At 39.1% G+C, this 19,961-nt stretch overlaps 1 protein-coding gene and 1 non-coding gene across 2 annotated transcripts in view; both read left to right on the top strand.

Annotated features, from left to right (window-relative positions):
* The window catches only part of RAB3GAP2 (RAB3 GTPase activating non-catalytic protein subunit 2), a 101,516-nt gene that overhangs the window by 42,420 nt on the left and 39,135 nt on the right, over positions 1-19,961 (top strand). The window contains exons 5-14 of the mRNA XM_069545375.1: positions 1,730-1,777; positions 1,866-1,941; positions 2,262-2,363; positions 6,644-6,743; positions 9,234-9,332; positions 14,525-14,673; positions 15,799-15,878; positions 15,999-16,088; positions 17,691-17,830; positions 19,573-19,789. Of these exons, the coding sequence (XP_069401476.1) occupies positions 1,730-1,777; positions 1,866-1,941; positions 2,262-2,363; positions 6,644-6,743; positions 9,234-9,332; positions 14,525-14,673; positions 15,799-15,878; positions 15,999-16,088; positions 17,691-17,830; positions 19,573-19,789 (1,101 nt within the window). The remainder of the gene's footprint in view (positions 1-1,729; positions 1,778-1,865; positions 1,942-2,261; positions 2,364-6,643; positions 6,744-9,233; positions 9,333-14,524; positions 14,674-15,798; positions 15,879-15,998; positions 16,089-17,690; positions 17,831-19,572; positions 19,790-19,961) is intronic.
* LOC138416699 (small nucleolar RNA SNORA36 family) lies at positions 11,742-11,873 on the top strand. Its single transcript, XR_011247819.1, has one exon. It is a non-coding gene; the product is annotated as a small nucleolar RNA SNORA36 family (small nucleolar RNA).

The following is a 19,961-nucleotide window of genomic DNA, read 5'->3' as shown; positions in this document are numbered from 1 at the left end:
AGTCATGTCAGATTCTTTGCGACCCCATGACAACATGTGGTCCCCTGGAGAAGGGAATGGCAAACGACTCCAGTATTCTTGCCTTGAGAGCCCCACGAACAGTCTTTTCCTTAGCTCTTTATTATTATCTTTTTTTTTTTTTAGTATACCACAGGGCATATGAGATCTTAGTTGCCCAACCAAGGATCAAACCCATGTCTCCTGCAGTGGAAGTGTGCACTTTTAACTTGTGGACCACCAGGGAAATCCCTCGTTGTTAATTTTTATTCAGCCAAAACGTCAAGGGCTGCCATGGTCCTCTCTGCTTTGCTAGCACTGGGCTTATACTTAGAGGTGACAGTGCTACATTAATTCTGAAAACTCAGAAATACTTAAGAAAGGCAAGTTAGTAAATTCGTTTCCTACTGACCCAGTTAGAGTTTTAAAACCAGATCTCTAGCATGGTTCTGTGATGGAGCTGCTAGCCTGGAACCTGCAGCCAAAAATTGGAATGAATAAGGTTCTTTAGACTTTAAATTCAGATAAAAGACAATCAAGTAGAAATCCATAGTACATGCCTGACACTCTGTAGAGACTCAGTGAAATGCAGTTTCTCCTTGAGTCATTTAGTCTAAGCATTTTGAAGACCTTTAATTTCTGTTAGAAATACACATGCAAGGTTCAGTTACTTTAGGGCCTCCCAGATGGCTCAGCGGGTAAAGAATCCACCTTCAATGCAGGAGACACAGATGTGGGTTCAGTCCCCGGGTTGGGAAGATCCCCCTGGAGAAGGAAATGGTAACCCACTCCAGTATTCTTGCCTGGAAAACCCCATGAACAGAGGAGCCTGGCAGGCTACAGTCCAAAGGGTCACAAAGCGTCAGACACGACTAAGCACGCAGGCATGACAGGAGGGCCCGAGGCTGTCAAGAGCCTCACCCACTTATGCTAGTGTGTTACTTTAATATGTTTTCAGTTACCTTAGAGACAACAAACAACCAAAAAGATTCATTTCATTTGGTGTCTAGTTTGATATATGGGGAAGAGGATTTATACTTTGTTGAATAAACTGGTGATGATCCTGAGTTTTTACAATTTAAGGAAGAAGTCAGTAGGAATTATTTTAATTTTGAGGCTTGTCTCTGGGCGTGGGACAAATTTTTCTCAAATCTGCATGTCAGAAAAAAAAAATCTTTTAGGGACCATCCAGCACAGCAGGTGCTTAGAAATAGATTATCAGCAGCAATTTCTGCAAAGTATAAAAAAAGAAGCCAGCCAGTTGAAATATGGCAAGTCTCTAGAATCATGTTCTCAAGAGAAATGCAGTTTGCCTGTTATGTGATTGCCAGTTCCTCCCAGCTTCTGCTCAAGTTCTTCACTGATGTGGAGGAGAGGGGAACAGTGGGAACTGACTGCTTGGTGATCCCTTGATGTTTTCTTACTTTTGTGTATAATCCGTTGTATACGGTAAAGGTTTGCTTTTTTTACTTTTATGCTTTTCATGACAATACAGAATGAAAAATACTGTTTTTTATTAACCTTAAGTGAATGTGACATTAGCTTTTATGTGAATGGGTTTTATTACCCACCTAATGGTGAAGTTTTGCTCATTTTTTAAATTTATGTATTGGATACAGCTGGTCTGCAGAGCTCATCTTCCACTTAATTGTCCTTTAACATCCAAACATAGAGATAGAAAAGTCAATGATAAATTGATTGGGTAAACATATGATTTTGTCTTTGTTTTTAGGGAATGTGTAACCAGTGCTCTGTGCATCCCACTAGCAAGCCAGAAGAGGTAAGGATAAGAGAGTAAGTGAGGCTTTTTTTTTTTTTTTTTGGTTTGATGTATGAACTCTTAAGATCATTGATTTTGTTTGTAACAGGAGTTCCACTGGACGTCCAGACTGGACCTGCATCGTGGTGGGCTTTACTTCGGGTTATGTACGCTTCTACACAGAGGTGAGTTGAGCGTTACGCAGTTAAAAGGCACCATTTGACTGGAAAACCTGGTTCCGCATTCCCTTACTCTCCTTGGTGACTCACTCCCTGCCACTTGAATGTGAAGTTATTACTTATGGGGGTGAAGGCTGGAACGGGGTAGCTGTGGTGGTGGAAGGTTCTGCTGTAAACTATAGAGAAGACAAGCCATGTTCTTGTGCAGACAGACCACCTGGCATCCATGGAAGACTTGTGGGGGAAACGCCACTCTCTGCCCAGCCACACATGTTCAGGTATGTTGGTAAGAAAACAAGCAGGCTCGTCTCTGTGCTTCCTCCTAGAACGGCGTCCTCCTGCTCGCACAGCTCCTGAACGAGGACTCAGTGCTTCAGCTCAAGTGCAGGACCTACGAAATCCCACGACATCCTGGCGTGACTGAGCAGGTAGTGTAAGAGATTGTGTCCAGAGGGACAGTGGCTTTACTCTGAAGTAGTTTCTTCCTTCTTGTTGGGTGGAAACTTTTAAGGTATCTTCCCGTGGCACAGTTAGCCCTGCTGTCAGACTTTAGAAATAGAAGCTATTCATAGCTGAGTAAGGAACACCAATATTGCTTTTACTTAGTTACTGAAATTTCGTACGCTTTGTTCTACAGTGAAATAAAACACTTGAGTTAGAAACCAAAAGGTTTTCTCATTTTTAGAACTTAATAGTGACTTAAGGTAAAAAATGGTTTTATATAACCTTATATCTTTTTTGTTTGGACAAAGGTGGTAAAAGTATGTAGAGTAAAAGAAAAAAGATTTAGCTGTGTTGTTAATAGTGCTACTATATTGCACTAACCTATTTCTCAGAAAAGGGGTTATTCAGTTTTTATTTACTGTGGAAAATATTTTATATTCATTGAAAATTTTGATAGAGAAAATACTGTTGAGTGTCTAAGCACTCCACAGTTCTCTCTTCCTAGGTGCTGTGTGAGATTTTGGTTGTCTCATGGTCAAAAATTTTGATTGTGTCTACAGTAATTGTAGAGCCACATGAACTGATATGCTCTTGTTCAGCACATCTTGTGTGGTACATCATCAAAACTGTATAATATGCCTTCTCTCTTTGTGCTGTCCAGCTTCCAAGAGGTTTGAAATAAGCAGATGTATATATATTGTGTTCCTTTGTGGACGTAAATTGTGTGATAGAGGGACTGGAGTGAAATTTAACCAGTAAGAAAGCCTAGACTAATATCTGTTAATACTAGTGAATGAGTTAATCAGTAGTATTAAGCATTACCTTATGAGTTGCTAATTTACATGAACAGAATAACTTCTGTGCTATTTTAGAGACGAGGGAGCTCAATTAGGACTAGGGTGATAAAGGAAAATTTCATTGAGGAGGTAGAGTTTGACTTTAGCCTTGAAAATGGGAATAGAACTTAGAAAAGAAGGGAAAATATTTTAGGTAGTTAGGACAGAAAATCAGGGAAGATTCAAACATGGAACTGTGAGACAGCAAAGAAACTGTGTTAGAAACTGAGAAACTGTCAGATAGTCTGAGTGACCAGATTGTTTATAAATTTGAAAGCCAAGTGAAGATCAGAATTGCTTCAGAAGATTTAGAAGCTACTAGAGATATGAGAAGGAAGTAGTATCGTCAAAGGGATCTTGAAGGACCTTGTTCTGAATGAATTGGACTTGTGAGAATCTGGAATCAGGGAGGCTAGTTATCCTGTTTTTTCAGTTATCAGTAATAGAGCGCAGTGCTGCGAGCCAGGACTGGAATGGCTGTGGGAAAAGGGAGGAACATTTGACAGGACTGGGTTACTGTATCGAGATGCTGAATTTTTCTTTTTTTGGCTGTATCTGGTGTTAGTAGTGGCATGTGCAATCTTTTGCTGTGGCACACAGACTCTCTAGTTGTGGTGCTCAGGCTCAGGGGTTACAGCGTCTGGGCTTAGTTGTTCCACTGCATGTGGGATCTTAGTTCCCCTACCAGGGGTTGAACCTGCATCCCCTGCATTGCAAGGCAGATTCTTTAACCACTGGACCACCAAGAAAGTCCCAAGGTGTCAATTTAAAGAGAAAAATGAGTTGGCTCTAAGATCTCCTGCATTGAGGCATGCCATTGACAAAGTTGGAAGAAGGGGCTGCCTTGGTAGTATACAAAGATTATTAAATTTGACTTTGTACATGTTTGAGGTGATAGTAGGAAATAAAGTGAAAATACCATCATGCCTCTAGTGATTTAGAACTACCCGAGAGGCACAAAGACTAGATTGAAGATGATTGAAGTCACAGATGTTGAATGAACTCTTCCCAGGACCCATTATAGGAAAATGACACTGAAGGCTGAAGACTTAAGTTACAATGCTGGTCGTAAGGAGCTGGGAGAAAATGAAACTATCGCAGGAAACGAACAAGGAACTGTTGGAAATCCAAGACGGTGATCTGTTTATTGAAGCTGCCTCTCAAGAGCCATTTCCCTTTTAAAAAAAAAAAAAATTCCCTGGAAGATGAAGGTTCTTTAAATACTTTAAACTTGACTGTGTTTGTAATAATCTGTTTTTAGAGCTGGTGGAAAAATATAACTCACATTTAAATGCTTACTATTTGCTTTTGTGAGTCAAAATCTTTTCACTGAAAAATATCTATTAAAGACTCGGAGAGACGTCTTTGTTGTTACTCTGTATTTTACATAAGCATCTTTCGGTCCAATATACATCAGTTTGTATATCAGAAATATCTATTTGCTGCATCTTTAATGCACTCCCACATCTATTAAAGATCACAAGAGCAGATTTCCTTATAATTCAGTTCTGGGGGCAGTGAGTGTAGTAGGTGGGATGACTAATCATTGCAGGAGAAGATTCCAAAGGGAGATGTTTTTCTGGAATGCCAAAGAAAACTCTTCTGTGGTTTCTGCACAGAGATCCCTATCATTTAGCACAATTTCTGTAGCTTTTGAACATTGGTGTTTGTAAGAGTATCTTTTTCAAGAAAACAGTCTTGTTTTGGAGATACTTAGCTGGTGGTTAGCTCCTCCCTGTCAAGGACCTCTGCCCCTCTGCCATGTCAGTGGACTGCGTAAGCTAGGCATTATCAAATTGTCGTGTGAACCCCGACATCAGTTCCCACCCCTTGTGGCCCACAAAAATGTTGTTTAAAAATGGAAACACCCCAACAGTCCAGTAGAAAAAAAGGACTAGACAGTTCTCCAAAGAAGAAATATAACTGGTTGACAGCATATGATAAACTTTTGAATGTTACTGATAATCTCAGAACTATGAGCAGCTACATTTGGATAATTTTTCACCTTTCAGATTGGCAAAGATGAAGATTAACAAAACTTGGTGACAGAGGAAGAATCAGGCACTGTCATGTATTGTTGGTGGAATTATAAACTGATAGGTACTTTCTTGAGATAGTTTAATAATATGAATGAAAATGAAAATTGTGAATGCTCTGTGACCCAACAGACCTCCTTGAAGGAATTTAGATCAAAGTGATGTGAAAAGATATATACAAAAGAATGTTTACTGCAGTGATGTTTATAATAATGAAAATATTTCATTCATTCATAAACATTTATGTACTGCCCGTTATGTGCCCAGCCCAGTTGTAATCACTGAGAATCCATTTTTGAAACAGACATGCAAGGTTTCTGCTTTTGTGGAGCCTGTAGTTTGGAGGTGATGGAGGATAACCAATGATGAACAGCTTGAGATTTTCCAGAATGTTTCCAGCCTCTGATAGGTGCCGTGAGGGAAGTAATCATGTTGATGAGATTGAAATAAGACAAGGAAATGGAATTGATGTTTGAGACAGACTCAGGAGTAGCCTTTCAGAGCAACTACATTTGAGCCAAGACCTGAGTGATCTAAAGAAAGTCAGGCAGCTACTTGGGAGGTGAAGGTGCAGTGACCTTTGTGATTAGGGTGCAAGGGATGAGGTGTGAGATGATGTTGGAGAGAGAGGCCCCATCTTGAAGCTTCAGTAGAGTTCAGGTTTTATTCTAACTGCAGAAGGGAGCCAGTGGAGAGATTTGATCAAGGCAGTAGTTTGTTCTGCCGTGTCTCAAGAAGATCACTCCGGCTGTGGAGTGTGGATGGTAGAGAGGGAGATTGGAACCAGCAGGCCAAACTAAATGTCCATCAGTAATAACTGAAATTTTGGTACATACCATGCAAAACAGCATCGCCACAACAAAAATTGATTTGCTCACTTACTGAAATGGAAGAATATCATAGATATATTACTAAATAAAGAAAAACCTGTTACAGAATACTGGATATGGTATAGTCTTGTACAAAAGTGTGTAACTGTGTATGACCCTATATCCTGAAATACGCCTGGGATTTCAGGTGAGTTTCTTTTCTTTCCTTTTTACTTTTATGTGTTGTTTGCATCCATATAGTGACTAAATTTCACTTTTATGAAACTTGTACTTTTTGGGTTACTCCCTTTGTCTATCCTGAAAATATTCACCATGTACAAAGGCTCATATTTGAAAAGAACTTAAAGTCCTTGACCAAAAGGCGTTAAAAAAAAAAAATCTATTTGTTTTTTACTATTCCTCTGCCTGCCTGCTGTTGTCTTGTGTGTTGGGTGTTTGATGGTTGTTTAGTTATAGTATTCCTTTATTTTACATTAATCGTGATATTTAGCTATAACAGAAACATAGATATGCTTATTTGGCAATAATGGAAATATTTTCTTCTTCCTTATTCCTTTAACAGAATGAAGAGTTGAGTATATTATATCCAGCTGCCATTGTGACTATTGATGGATTTAGCCTTTTTCAGTCTCTTCGTGCTTGTCGAAATCAGGTAGCAAAAGGTAATTTGGGGCAAGAAATAGCTAACTTGTGGTGATATTTGTCTTATTTAACTTAATCTACTTGGAAAAATACGTTTTCTAAATTAAAAAGGTCTTCTGAACTAGTTCTAAACAGAAAAAAAAAAAAAACCCACTACTATAGAAATGGGAGTGTAGTAGATTGCTTCCCTGGTGGCTCAGATGGTAAAGAATCCACCTGCAGTGTGGGAGACCTGGGTTCGATCCCTGGGTTGGGAAGACGCCCTGGAGGAGAGCAAGGCAACCCACTCCAGTATTCTTTCCTGGAGAATCCCCATAGACAGAGGAGCCTGGCGGGCTATAGTCCATGAGGTTGCAGAGAGTTGAATACGACTGAGCAACTAAGCACAGTAGATTGCTTAATTAGGAAGATAACGGTGAGGACTAGACCTTCAGCTCTCATGTTGCCAGTTGAACCGTTGGCTTTTTTCACTAATTCAGCAGAATGTCTTGGCCAGTTAAGAGAGAAGTTCAGCACTGGGATAGAGAATTCAGTTGTGTCTCAGTGAGGAACCAGATTTCTCATTAGATGAGTGCTACTTGGGCCAGCATACTAAAATCTTGTGATTCTGCCTTGCTTCCACTCTCTGGGGGTGAAGAAAGCAGAGTGTGTGCAGGGGGTGTTTTCCTCACACTAGGCCGGATTCAACAGGCAGGCAGCATCAGCTGCTTTTAGCTAACTTGAAACACTTCTGAACAGAGAAAACTTAAGAGCCCTAAATATAATCTATGTAGGCAACTATGTCAGTTCAAGACTTTGGCATGAAACGTGCACTGTAACCTTCCCTACCCATAGTTTAAACTCTGAGGCTATTTAGTCTTTAGAAGAGGATATTGTGTTTCATCAAAAATCAAGATGCAACTATTATTTTCTGTTCCACTAAGAAGCGAAAGTGCTGCCAGTAAGAGTCACGCCATCAGTTTTAAGATTCCAGTTTTAGAGATATTAAAATAAAAGTATAAAAAGCCCCAAGTCAGTGCAGATACCAGTGGTGGTGCTGACTTACTCCATTTTCTTCTGGTTTGGAATAAAGGAGTCTTCATGGCCCTAAAAAGAGCAAAGTTTAGCGTGTAAATGATTTAACTCCCTGAAAGTAGAGTTTAATTAAGATGTGCTATCCAATTCATAAAGATTGTTCATAAATCCAGAACTAAACTGTAAGACACAGAAGAAGCAATTTCTTCCAGGGAGAGAATGCAGCATCTCACATTGCAATAGAAGTTTTCACTGTTTTTTTAACAGGTTGATGTATATGATCAGTATCTTCTTGGTTATGTGGTTCTTTAGTAGTACATGCTTTTCTGTAAAGTCAGAATTTGTTTGAATATTTATACCTATTTTCATGCTCTTTTAAATTATTTAAATTTAGTCCATGTAAAGTTTCAATGTCTGTTATTTTGGAGAAATTTCAAATAATCACCATTAATGTCATTTTCTATAGAAATTTCTATAAGAATTTTCTAATAGGTTTAAGAATTTCGTAGTTTTATATGCATAAGAATTCTACGGTAAAATAAACTAGAAATAGACAGTTATGCTTTAACTGGTATCATTAGCCATTTCATTTTTACTATTTTTGAATTGCCACTTATTTTATTATGTATGAGATCATAAAGCCATTTTATCTCCTCGCAAGTAAGTAAGCCACTTACTGCTCTCTTACCGTAAGTTGCTCTAAATATCTGATTACTTAGCTACAGATTGTTGTGACTTTTATTTCACAGTATAGGAAAACTCTCTCTGCTTGGCCTTACTGTCAAATCTGAAGTGCTTAGAGGATTACTGTTTTCCTTTGTCAGAGTACTTTTCTTCACCTTCCTGAATAAATGACGAGAATCCAGCTGTGTTCTAATGCATAGCCTGAGAATGTACTGACAAGTGGGGTCTTGTGCGTGAACCTGTGGCCCAAGGTGTAACTGCTGCTTTTCTTTTCATTCCTCACTCCCTGGTGGAAATGCCATGGTCAGTGATCAGCATTTCCTTCATTTTCCTGGCAGTGCTGTCGCTGTTAGCATATCTTCCTGTCAAGCCTGGTCTCAGTTATTTGCATTTGAGATCTTTCTGTTTTGTTATGTGTGCTTCTGCTGGGGTACCGTCAGGTTTCACTAAGACACTGGTTGCTGCTTCAAGGATTTTATTCACTGTCTTTCTCAAGAGGAGAAATTGCATACTTGGCTTCAACTACAGTTTGAATTCACCTTGATTTTTGATGGTAGTCTAGAGTTTTTAGTAGTGTTTTCTGATTCCTTAAGTGTTTCAGAATCTCTTATGTCAGCCAAGTTAGTCTTTTAATATATGCATTTTATGCATATTGTCTTGGTGTAAGTCTCACTGTATGCATGGCTGATATTACTTTATTTTTAATTAATTTAGAATAATAAATCAAGTTATTATATTTTAATGATTTTTGGTAAAACTTCATTTTCTCCATTTTATTTAAGCTTGGTTTGTCTAATTTTTATCTTTGACAGCTGCAGCATCAGGCAATGAGAACATCCAGCCACCGCCATTAGCGTATAAGAAATGGGGTCTACAAGATATTGACACAATTATTGATCATGCTAGTATTGGTAAGCCATTACTAGTTCCAGTTATTTTGGAACCTACTTCTTATACTTTTTGATAGAAGTATCTCATTTATTGGAAGTGTAGATTTATTCTCAGGGCTTCCCTGATGGCTCAGTGGTTAAAAATCTGCCTGCCAGTGCAGGAGACATGGGTTTGATCCCTGGATACTGGAAGATCCCCTGGAAAAGGAATGGCAACCCACTCTAGTATTCTTGCCTGGGACATCCCATGGACAGAGGAGTGTGGCGGGCTGCAGTCTGTGGGGTTGCAAAGAGTTGGTCACAACTTAGCAACTGAACAGTAACAATAACATTTATTCTCATGTGAAAAGAAAATCTTTAGTGAGACATTTGGAGGGTAGTTTAGACTTACAGATGATCATAAGTTAATGTCTTTAAGGAATGGTAGTGGTTTTAGTAATTATGCCCTTAGCATAAGCAGTACTGTACAGTTTTTCCCTTGTTGTTTTGTTTTTATAAGATTGTTTTTTAATATGAGCCATTTTTAAAATCTGTTTTGAATTTGTTGCAGTATTGCTTCTGCTTTATGTTTTGGTTTATTGGCCATGAGGCATGTTGGATCTTGGCTCCCTTGACCAGGGCTTCAACTGCACCCCCTGCACTGGAAGGCAAAGTCTTAACCACTGGACCATGAGGGGGTCCCTCCTGTACAGTCTTGGGTCACCCACTGTTTGACTTAAGTTCTATACAGATGAGTTTGATTGATAGAATTGCCAGATCGGTCTTCTAAAAATGTAACCTTTAGATCAACAAAGTATAGAGTAAAGCGTATGTCTTCTTGTGACCCGTATTTGAAGGCTTACTGTGTTAGGGTGAGGAATGCAGAGATGGAAAGACTTGTTTCTGCTGTCAGGACGCCTGTGGCTGGCTGGGAGAAACATGTGAAAACAGTCACGGTATCACAGCATGTGACAGTTGTCAGAATCGCAAGTGGACCTCCTCCTCCAGGGTGGGTAGAGGAGAAGCCCGAGGGAATCAGGGAACTGGAGGTTGACCTCAATCTGAGACTGAAAGAATGAGTGGGACTTGACCAAGAGGACAAGCGTCAGGGAGGCACTTTAGCGAACAGGTATCACATGGGGGTGGAAATGTGTTGTGTGCAGGAAAAACAATGAGAACTAGCCCGAGTGAGGCCAGCCTGTGAGGAGCAGCCAGATTGTGAAGGCCTAGGATACTGTGCATGGGAACTGTTATTTTTCTCATCACCATGTTGAGAGTCCTGAAAAGATTCTGAACAAGAAAATGGTACTGTCACTTAGCCTGTTGGGAAAATCACTTGAATGGGTCAAGACGAGAAACTAAGTGCAGTAAGGAAGCTATGATGATCTCATTAAGAAGTGATGGGCTTCTGAACTAAGAGTAGAAATGGCGGTAGAGAAGAAGGAAATGTTATTTTAAAATATACTCCCATTTTTTTCTGTTTAATAATATATGCTTGTTAGATTTTTGAAATAGCACATAAAATATAAAGAAAAAAATAACTGGATGAGGTTTTTGCTGAGAAACTACTTATGCAGTTGTAGTGTAGGAGAACCACACGGGATAGTCCAGTGTCTCAGGGCTCATTAGCAGTGCGACTGTTAGCTGCTCCTAGGCCTCAATTCTACTCATTCAAGATAATGAGTAGAATCAGCACCTTGAGAGCAGGGTGGTTTTTGGCCAATGGTCCCAAGGAAATACGTATCCTGACTTCATTTTCTTTTCTGTCTTTGACCTCCTGGTGGGGCTTCCCATTGTCTGAATCCAGCTCAAAATCTGGGTTCATAACATGCACACACCAGGAGGGAGAGAAGGAAGGAGTGTGAATCCAGAGGGGCGAACTGGAGATACCTGACACAGAGCGTCTTTGTTTATTGTTGCATTTCTTGTATGGAACACAGACAGACCTTGTTTTATTGCACTTTGCTTTATTGCACTTCGAAGATACTACATTTTTCACAGATTATACATTTGTGGCAACCCTTTGTCAAGCAAATCTTTGGGGGCTATTTTTCCAAAAGCATTTGCTCACTTCATGTCTCTGTGTCATATTTTGGTAATTCTTGAAATATTTCAACTCTTCTACCAGCGACAACATTAGGAGTCACTGAAGGCTGAGGTGATGGTTAGCAATTTTTAGCAATGAAGTATTTTTAAGTTAAGGTATGTTCATTGTTTTTTAAGACACCATACTGTTTCTTAACAGGCTACAGTATAGTATAAACATATTTTTATTTGCACTGGGAAACCAAAATATTCGTTGACTCACTTTGCTGAGATACTTTCTTTTGATAGTCTGGAATTGAACCTGCAATGTTTCCGAGGTCTGCCTATAATCTGTAATAAGCAACTTGTTGGTAGACATTCCATATAATTATCTTTACTTTTTGTGAACACAGAAATGTTGCAAAACTCCAAAGTGTTGAGTTCAGTTCAGGGTGACTTCCTTGTTCTGTTAATTAAACTTTGGAACATTGAAACAGGCTAGGAGAAATGATTGGATAGAAAATTTTATTCTATTCATTTATCTCCCAGCCTACAAAATGGAAAAATAAAAAAGAGGGGGCATGCCATGAGCTTTATTCCATGTACATCTTTATGTAAAGGTCTGATTAACTCATTCAACAAAGAAATGAATGAATACCTGTTGTGTCCCAGGCACTAGTTTTGGTGCTAGAAATACAAGGCAGACAGGACCCCTGCCCTGATGAAGCTTAGGTTCTGGTGATGGGGAGACAAAAAAGAAACAAACCAAATGAATAAATAGGGTAATAGCAAAGTGTTAGTGAGCATCATGAAAATAAGCAGAGGGTTATGACAGAAGTAAAGGAACGAGGGGACTAGGTCTAACACAGGTGAGCAGAGGCCTCTCCTGAGACACGAAGGATGGGAAGCAGCCACTGTGTGAACGTAGGATAAGAATTCTGGAAGAGAAAGCAGCAGAGACAGAGGCCTGGTCTAGAGGGGAGAGGGGATGGCGTGCAGTCAAAACCTGAAGGGTTAAAGAAAAGGAAAGGAGGTAGATGTGCCTTGATTGTAAAGTGAGGAAGAGGGACCAGATAAGGTGGGAGACAAGGACCAAGGTCAGATCACATAGGTGTGAGGAGTTCGGGTTTTATTCTGAGCACAGTGGATGCCATTGATGGATTCTAAGTATGGGATATTTAAAAATATCCCTCTGACTCCTCTTCAGGGAGAGGCTTGTGGAATAAAAAATGAATGCTAGAAGACCAGCAAAGAGTTTATTGGAACAAGAGAGAATGAGGATTTTGTTTCAGGAGGAGGCAGTGATGCTAGAGAGTAGACAGATTGGAGATGTAGTTGGCACTTGCCAAGGGATGGATAGTAGAAAAGAGAGAAAGGAAAGAGTCAGAGATTTCTTAGTTTTTAAGTGTGAGCAACTGGGTGAATGTTCGGGCTGTGGCTGAAAAGAGGATAGGAGAAGGAAGCGGTAGGGGTGAACGAGTGGAGAGTTGTGGTTTTTACAGGTTAACTTCTGATGCAGACTTCCAAATGGAGATGCCAGGTAGGCAGACACATGAGTCTAAAGGTCAGGCAAGAGGTCGAGATTATCAGTATAAATTTGGGACGGAATGGTTAACTGGAATGTGTCACAGAATTCAAGAGAGGAGATTTAACAACGTTCATTGAGTCTTAGAAGTTTAAGTGGGATGGTGAGAATGAAAGCTGCATCGGAGTACATTTAAGAATAAATATTCCCACCCCCTACTTTCAAAACTCAGAAACACAAGAACAAGAAATCATCTCACAGCATCTCCATTTTGACTCCAGTCCTGACTTCACTAAACTTCTTACTCATTTTCCAGCTCCTGGTGAGCACTTCCCCCTGGGTATCTAAACTTAACATATCCCAAACCGAATTCTTGACTTCTCCCATCAAGCTTGGTCCTCCTCTGTCCTTCTCTCTCGTCGTCTCCTCTTGCTTGCACCAAAAGCTTTTGAGTCATCCTTAATTCTCTTTTTTTTCTCACCAGTCCGCCTTTGACTCAGCTACCCTCACAGGAAATCCAGAATCTGACCACGTCTCCTCTCCATCATTGTCAGCATAGTAGTCCACACCACTGTTGTCTCTTGCCTGAACTACTGAGGAAGTGAAAATCCTAACTGGTCTTTCTGCTGCCTTTCTTCTTTTCCTATAATGTCTTTACCCAGTAGCAGCTAACATGATCCTGGTAGAATATAAGTCATATTATTGCCACTTCTCTGCTCACAACCTTTCAGTGGCTTCCCATCCTATTCCTCATAAAACCCAAAGGCCTTGTATCTCCTGCAGAACTGCCCCTTCCTCACTCCTGTGTTCCCCCACGCTGATCTACTTACGCTCCTCCGCTACACCAAGTGTCCTCCCACTTTGGAGCCTTTGTAGTTGTCCCTTCTGGACTACAAAGCAGATGTTTGGAAAGGGTTCTCACTGTGCGGGAGAGGATATGGCAGCTACCGCCTTTCTGGTGCGGGTGTGAGGCAGCACTGCCTCTGTGGAATGCTGCGTCACAGTTCTTAATAAAATTGTTTACAAATGTAGATCGCCTTTTGAGCCTGCACTTCTGTTGATGAGGATTTGCCATACAGCTGAACTTATATAGGTGTGCAAAGACCTATCAAGGTCATATATCGCAGCATTATTTGTAGTGGTAAAAGGTGAGAACCAACTCAGATGTCCATCAGAAGGTCAGATCAATTATGGCATGACCACACAGTGGAATACTCTGAGTGACTGCCAAGAGTAAGGCATGTCTCCTTGATATTTTATTAAATTTAAAAAACAAGGCACATATCAGTTGATTTGGTGTGCTGTCATTTGTGTACCTACAACATTTCTGAAAAGCAACATAAGAAAATATTTTAGTTGTTACCTCAAAAAAGTAAACTTATAGCTGGAAATATTGGTAGACTCTATATTTCTTGTACCATTTTAAGTTTTTATCTGTTTAAAAAACTAATATTTAAATTGTTTTTTATATTTTATAGCTTAGAGGAATTGTAGATGGCAGTTTTAATATCTTATGGATGTTCTATGGCATTGATCTTGTAGCTTTTAAAAATGACTTTTATCTATTAAATGAAACTCAACAGTTAGCATTTTAGAATGGAGTTGAAATAAAAATCTAGTAATCTAAAATGACAGTGTCATTTCAGTGCATTAAAATCACATATTGTTGTTGTTTTGTCATTAGGTATTATGACTCTGTCCCCTTTTGATCAAATGAAGACTGCCTCAAATATAGGTGGATATAATGCAGCAATTAAAAACAGCCCACCAGCCATGTCTCAGTATATCACTGTAGGGTCCAGTCCATTTACAGGCTTCTTCTATGCTTTAGAGGTAAGTGTTTCATCACTGATCTTGATTTTCAGCATATATACAAATTGGATATGGTAACAGCCTTTAAAAGATTAAGCAGTTTACATTTTTAAGTTTCAGTATAAGCTGAAATTAGTCTCAACTCACTTTCTTCTAAATTCTTTAGATTAACTGAAAATGTGCTAAAGTCAATGTAAAATAAGCAGCCTTCTTTGTTTCTGATGCCCCAAATTCTTAGTTGAGTTGTCTTAAAATATTGGTGCAGTAGTCAGAAGCTTAGAGTTGTTAGTGATGTCAGCCCACGAGGGAGTTGAGTAAATGAGGAATTGTAAAGATAGAATGAGCTGCCAACTATAGCTGATGAAGTGGTGAAAACTGCTCCCTAAAACTGGGGAGATTTAGGTATTAGACTTGGCAGGTCTGATTTCTCACAGAAAAAGCACCCTTCTCAGAATTGTCCAAACCGTCTTTTTACTTTAACAAAAATATATTCTTAAAAAAGAGATGGGGGGAAATAAATTAGGAGCTTGAGATGCATAGATATACACTCCAATATATAAAATAGGTAAGCAATAATGAAGACTGCCTCAAATATAGGTGGATATAATGCAGCAATTAAAAACAGCCCACCAGCCATGTCTCAGTATATCATTGTAGGGTCCAGTCCATTACTGGATAGCACAGGGAGCTATATTCAGTATCTTGTAATAATCAGTAATGGAAAAGAATCTGAAATATGTGTGTGTATATAAAACCAAATCACTTTGCTATATACCTGAAACTAACACAACATTGTAAACCAGCTATACTTAAATTTAAAATGTATTTTGTGCAATATGAAGTATTTCTAAATAAAAACTAACTGAAAAAAATATTTTGAAAAGAGGGAGAAGAGCTAGTTCTGTATGGATGAGAAATCAGTAACCCTGCTAGAGTAAGGCCATTTTAATGTCCTAGTTTAGATTTTCTAATTGACTATAACGTAAAGAGGGAAATCATGAAGATTATAAACTGTTAGTGATTTTGCTTTTAAACTGTAGAGTTAAAACTTCTGATTATATTTCTGCCCCCTACCTTTTTAAAGTGCGTCTCATTTAAAAAGTGTATTTTGTTTATTTGTCATCTTTCAAATGTTCTGTTTTTCAGGGAAGCACGCAACCACTATTATCTCACGTTGCACTTGCAGTGGCAAGTAAACTCACTTCCGCTTTATTTAATGCTGCCAGGTAATGACATCAGTTTAAATAATCTAATTTTCATCTCACTTAGTTTTAACATGTATTTGGATGGTCTGCATGTTAAAACACTGGAATCCGTGGTTTTAGTCTAAATGCTCTTTCTTTCAGTGGTTGGCTTGGTTGGAAGAGCAAGCATGAAGAAGAAGCTGTCCAGAAGCAAAAACCCAAGGTGGAACCAGCTACCCCATTAGCTGTAAGGCAAGTCTGTCGTGCTCCTCTTGCATTTTAATATTTTTAGAAATGGACTGTTAAATGTATGGTCTTTCCATGTGCTTAGCTAATTTATTGATTTCTTGAGTCTTTGGAGCTCCTATAAGTCATTAATGTGGGACTAAGGTTTTCTACCAGAATGTGAACTTCATGAGGAGAGTGGTTCCTATCTGTTTTAATGACACTTGTCTCCCCATCATGTAGTAGAGGCTCAGTGTGTGTGTGTGTATGTGTGTTGGGTGTGCGCTTACAAACACTGTACACTTAGACGTACAGTAGAAATATTGGGTTTTTGATAGCTATTGAACTTCTTTCTGTAAAAAGTTTAGCTTATTGGTAAGCTATAGAACCTTAAAAAGGACATAGTGATTTCTTTAAAAAAAAAAAAAAAAGTAAAAACGGGATCACATATATTCAAGCTCTTTATGCTTGAATAATGCTGGCTTATGCTTCCTTCTTGTTCCAGCGGTACTGAGGGATATTTAGTGGAATTGTCAGGTTTTGTGGGGAGAGGGCATGAGTTTTGCTCGATTCTGTTCTTAAATCCTTTTTTATTACTCAATATAAAGTACCACCATGAAGGGAAATAAAAACATCTCCCCTTTTTTAGATGTTCTTCAACTGAAGAGATACAACTAATCATCTGTTAGGGCTTCCCTGGTGGCTCAGAGGTTAAAGTGTCTGCCCGCAATGCGGGAGACCTGGGTTCAGTCCCTGGGTCGGGAAGATCCTCTGGAGAAGGAAATGGCAATCCACTCCAGTATTCTTGCCTGGAGAATCCCATGGATGGAGGACTGGTGGGCTACAGTCCACCGGGTCGCAAAGAGTCGGACACAACTGAGCGACTTCACTTCACTTCAAAATGTATTAAAGATTATTTTTAGAGTTTTTTCCATCTAACTATCACATCCCCAGTCACCCAAGAATGAAGAAATAAGCTAAATGGCCCTATGCATTGCATGGATGTAACAAAGTTTCTGAGTACATGGTCTCAGGGAGTTTTTTCAAAATGAGCTATTCTGGTTCTTTCTCAGTACTTCCTTCCTTTTATTTTACCCACAGTTCTAATAGGATTGATTATAGACCAAGAACAGTGTACAGATAACTATTTAGAAGAAGGAAAGTTCTTGCTTCAGGTAGTTACACTGATATCAGCAGGATATGCTATCTAGAGAAGACAGAGGAAAGATTAGAAATTAGAAAAAATAGACAAAGATGCGAGTGTAGGAGCAAAGTATTCTAAAATTTAGTTGGTTGTCAGGGTAGTTTCATATGACATATTGCTTAGTCAAGGAAAGATATAGTTGTACTTGATACTCTGAAAAAATAAGGTTGTGGTTATTCTGTATCAAATATCTCTGAGATAAGACTTAGGTATTATTATATAATAGAGGAAAGTTCCTTATGTATTTTGTAGTACAAAATGTCTGTTGTGATTAGTTAATAAATTTAACTGTTAATCCATAGAAAGTTCATATTTCTCTATATTAATGTAAAATCAGATTCAGTCTGTTTTGTTATTTCATTATTCTTTTATTTATTTCTAGATTGGACTTTGATTTCTGCTTTCTTTTTTCTTTTAAATATCAGATTTGGGCTTCCAGATTCTAGACGCCACGGTGAAAGTATATGTCTATCTCCATGTAACACACTGGCAGCAGTAACAGATGATTTTGGCAGAGTTATTTTGTTGGATGTAGCTAGAGGAATTGCAATACGCATGTGGAAAGGTACTTTCTTACAAAAATCCAGGACAAAAGTTAGTTAGCTTTTTTACCCCAGTAGCTGAACAGTGCTATCCTTCTTCAGCTTCTTGTTGATAACAGTGTTTAATTCTTTATGCTTTCTTTTTTTCTTTCTTTTCTTAATCATGAACTCAGGTCATATCAACAACATTTGACCTGTGGTCCAACTGACACATCCTTTAAGTTTGACCAACTTATAGGTACTTAAAAACTCTTCCTTATGTACTTCTTTTCAGTTCTCGCTGACATTGTCAGTTCCTGAATTCAGTTTCTTGCCCCTGCAAGGTTCATTCCAGTTTGCAGGGCCATGCTTGAATCAAATCTTTCGAAAACTAGAATGCCAGATTTTTCAGATTCAAGATGGCAAAACCTAGCAAGATTCATTTTTTAAAAATTTGAGTTCCATATCCATATGCCTGGGTCAGTTCATTTAAGTGTGTTGGTAACATTGTCTGTTAGAAGTTACATTTAGTGTCAAGCACAGAGCTATGTATAGGATCAGTATGATATCGCGTGACATCCTCAGGAACTCAGTCATTCCATGTAGCTTCCCCATGAAGGTTATATCATGGTCCATATGGCTGCTGAAGCTCCAGCCATCTTACATGCATCCCAGGAAGGAAGAAGGGGACAGAAAGACTACCGCCTTAGTCTACTTTGAAGATACTTTGAGAAGTCTTGCCGAGCTTTTTCTGCAATACATTATTTAGGACTTAGTCGCATGGCAAACCTAACTATAAGGGAGACTTAAAAATACATTGGCACATTTTCAACCTGAATAAAATAAATCCGCTTGACTAAGGAGGAGAGGAGAATTCATTGTTTGTAATCATCTTTAATATTAACATGTCAGCAGAAACTGTTAGTTAGAAACCACAATTTTGATGCAGTCTGGTCTGTTCTTAGCATTGTGAGGAATAATGGATTTGAGGGCATTAAATTTAAACTCTGGACCTGACTGAGGCCACTATTGCCTTCTTGCCAAAGAATCCCTGCAGTGGTTACTTGCCACATGTCTAAGTGTCTTTAGAAATAGGTTTCAAGGTAGCAGATACATCATTTCTCCGTGACATGGTGCTTGTCTTTGAAATAACTTCAAGGGTATGTTCTCAGCAAGACTTTTCCAGAATATATACCGATTGGTCCAGATCCACTATGGTGATGCTATGGCTGCCACTGTGGCCTGTCCTTCTGCAGCTGGTGCACACTGTCCTTTTCCTTCCCGTTACTAAGAAGAGAGGGATTAGGAAGGCATGTCAGCTGTGTGTTTCTTCTCACAGGCCAACGCTGCTTCCCATTGCTCTGCAGCCCATGTCCTCCCTCTGTCTGTGTGCCACCAGGGGACTGGAATTGCAGGAAACCAGTTTGATCTTCTATTTTAATTGGATTTTTATTTGAAATCTGAACCTTAAAATCTCTCCAGAATTTTTTAAAGAGAGGGAGGAAGGGACCGAAATCAGGAAACCTTCCATGATAACTGATTTCTTCTTAAAAAAGAAAGTGTGATCAGAACCAACTGTAGCAAACTGACATTTTAATGAGTCTTGGCGATTTAGGATTTGTCATAATTACAATTTTTTTTGTTTACTATATTTCATAATGAGAGAGAATACACGTTTATTACTTTTCTTGAGCCCCCCTGACTAAAACATCCCAGAGTGCTTCAGAAGGCTCTGCTAAACCTAGATTCCATATCTTAGTGGCTTTCCTTTTCCTCTGTCTCTAAGGGTATCGAGATGCACAGACTGGTTGGATCCAGATTGTAGAGGACCTCCACGAAAGAGTGCCAGAAAAGGGAGACTTTTCCCCTTTTGGAAGTCCTCAGGGTCCAAGTCGAGTGGCTCAGTTCCTTGTGATCTATGCACCACGGAGGGGCATTTTAGAAGTGTGGAGCACACAGCAGGGCCCTCGAGTTGGTGCTTTCAACGTGGGAAAGCACTGCAGGTAAGCTGCAAACCCTAGCCTTTTCCTGGCTGCAGAAAGAAATGCTTTTGTTCAAGTAAAGCTTCTGTTTAAAGCTACTTAATTAGATTGCAAGTTGGTTGAGAATTAAAATGTCCTTTATTGTGGTTTTTCCCCATGAATGCCTGCTATGTAATTATGGATTAAGTGTTTA

This window comes from Ovis canadensis, chromosome 12, assembly GCF_042477335.2.
Source record: "Ovis canadensis isolate MfBH-ARS-UI-01 breed Bighorn chromosome 12, ARS-UI_OviCan_v2, whole genome shotgun sequence".
Classification (NCBI taxonomy): domain Eukaryota; kingdom Metazoa; phylum Chordata; class Mammalia; order Artiodactyla; family Bovidae; genus Ovis; species Ovis canadensis.
Note: the sequence above shows the minus strand (reverse complement) of the source record. Positions and strands in the feature narration are given on the sequence as shown.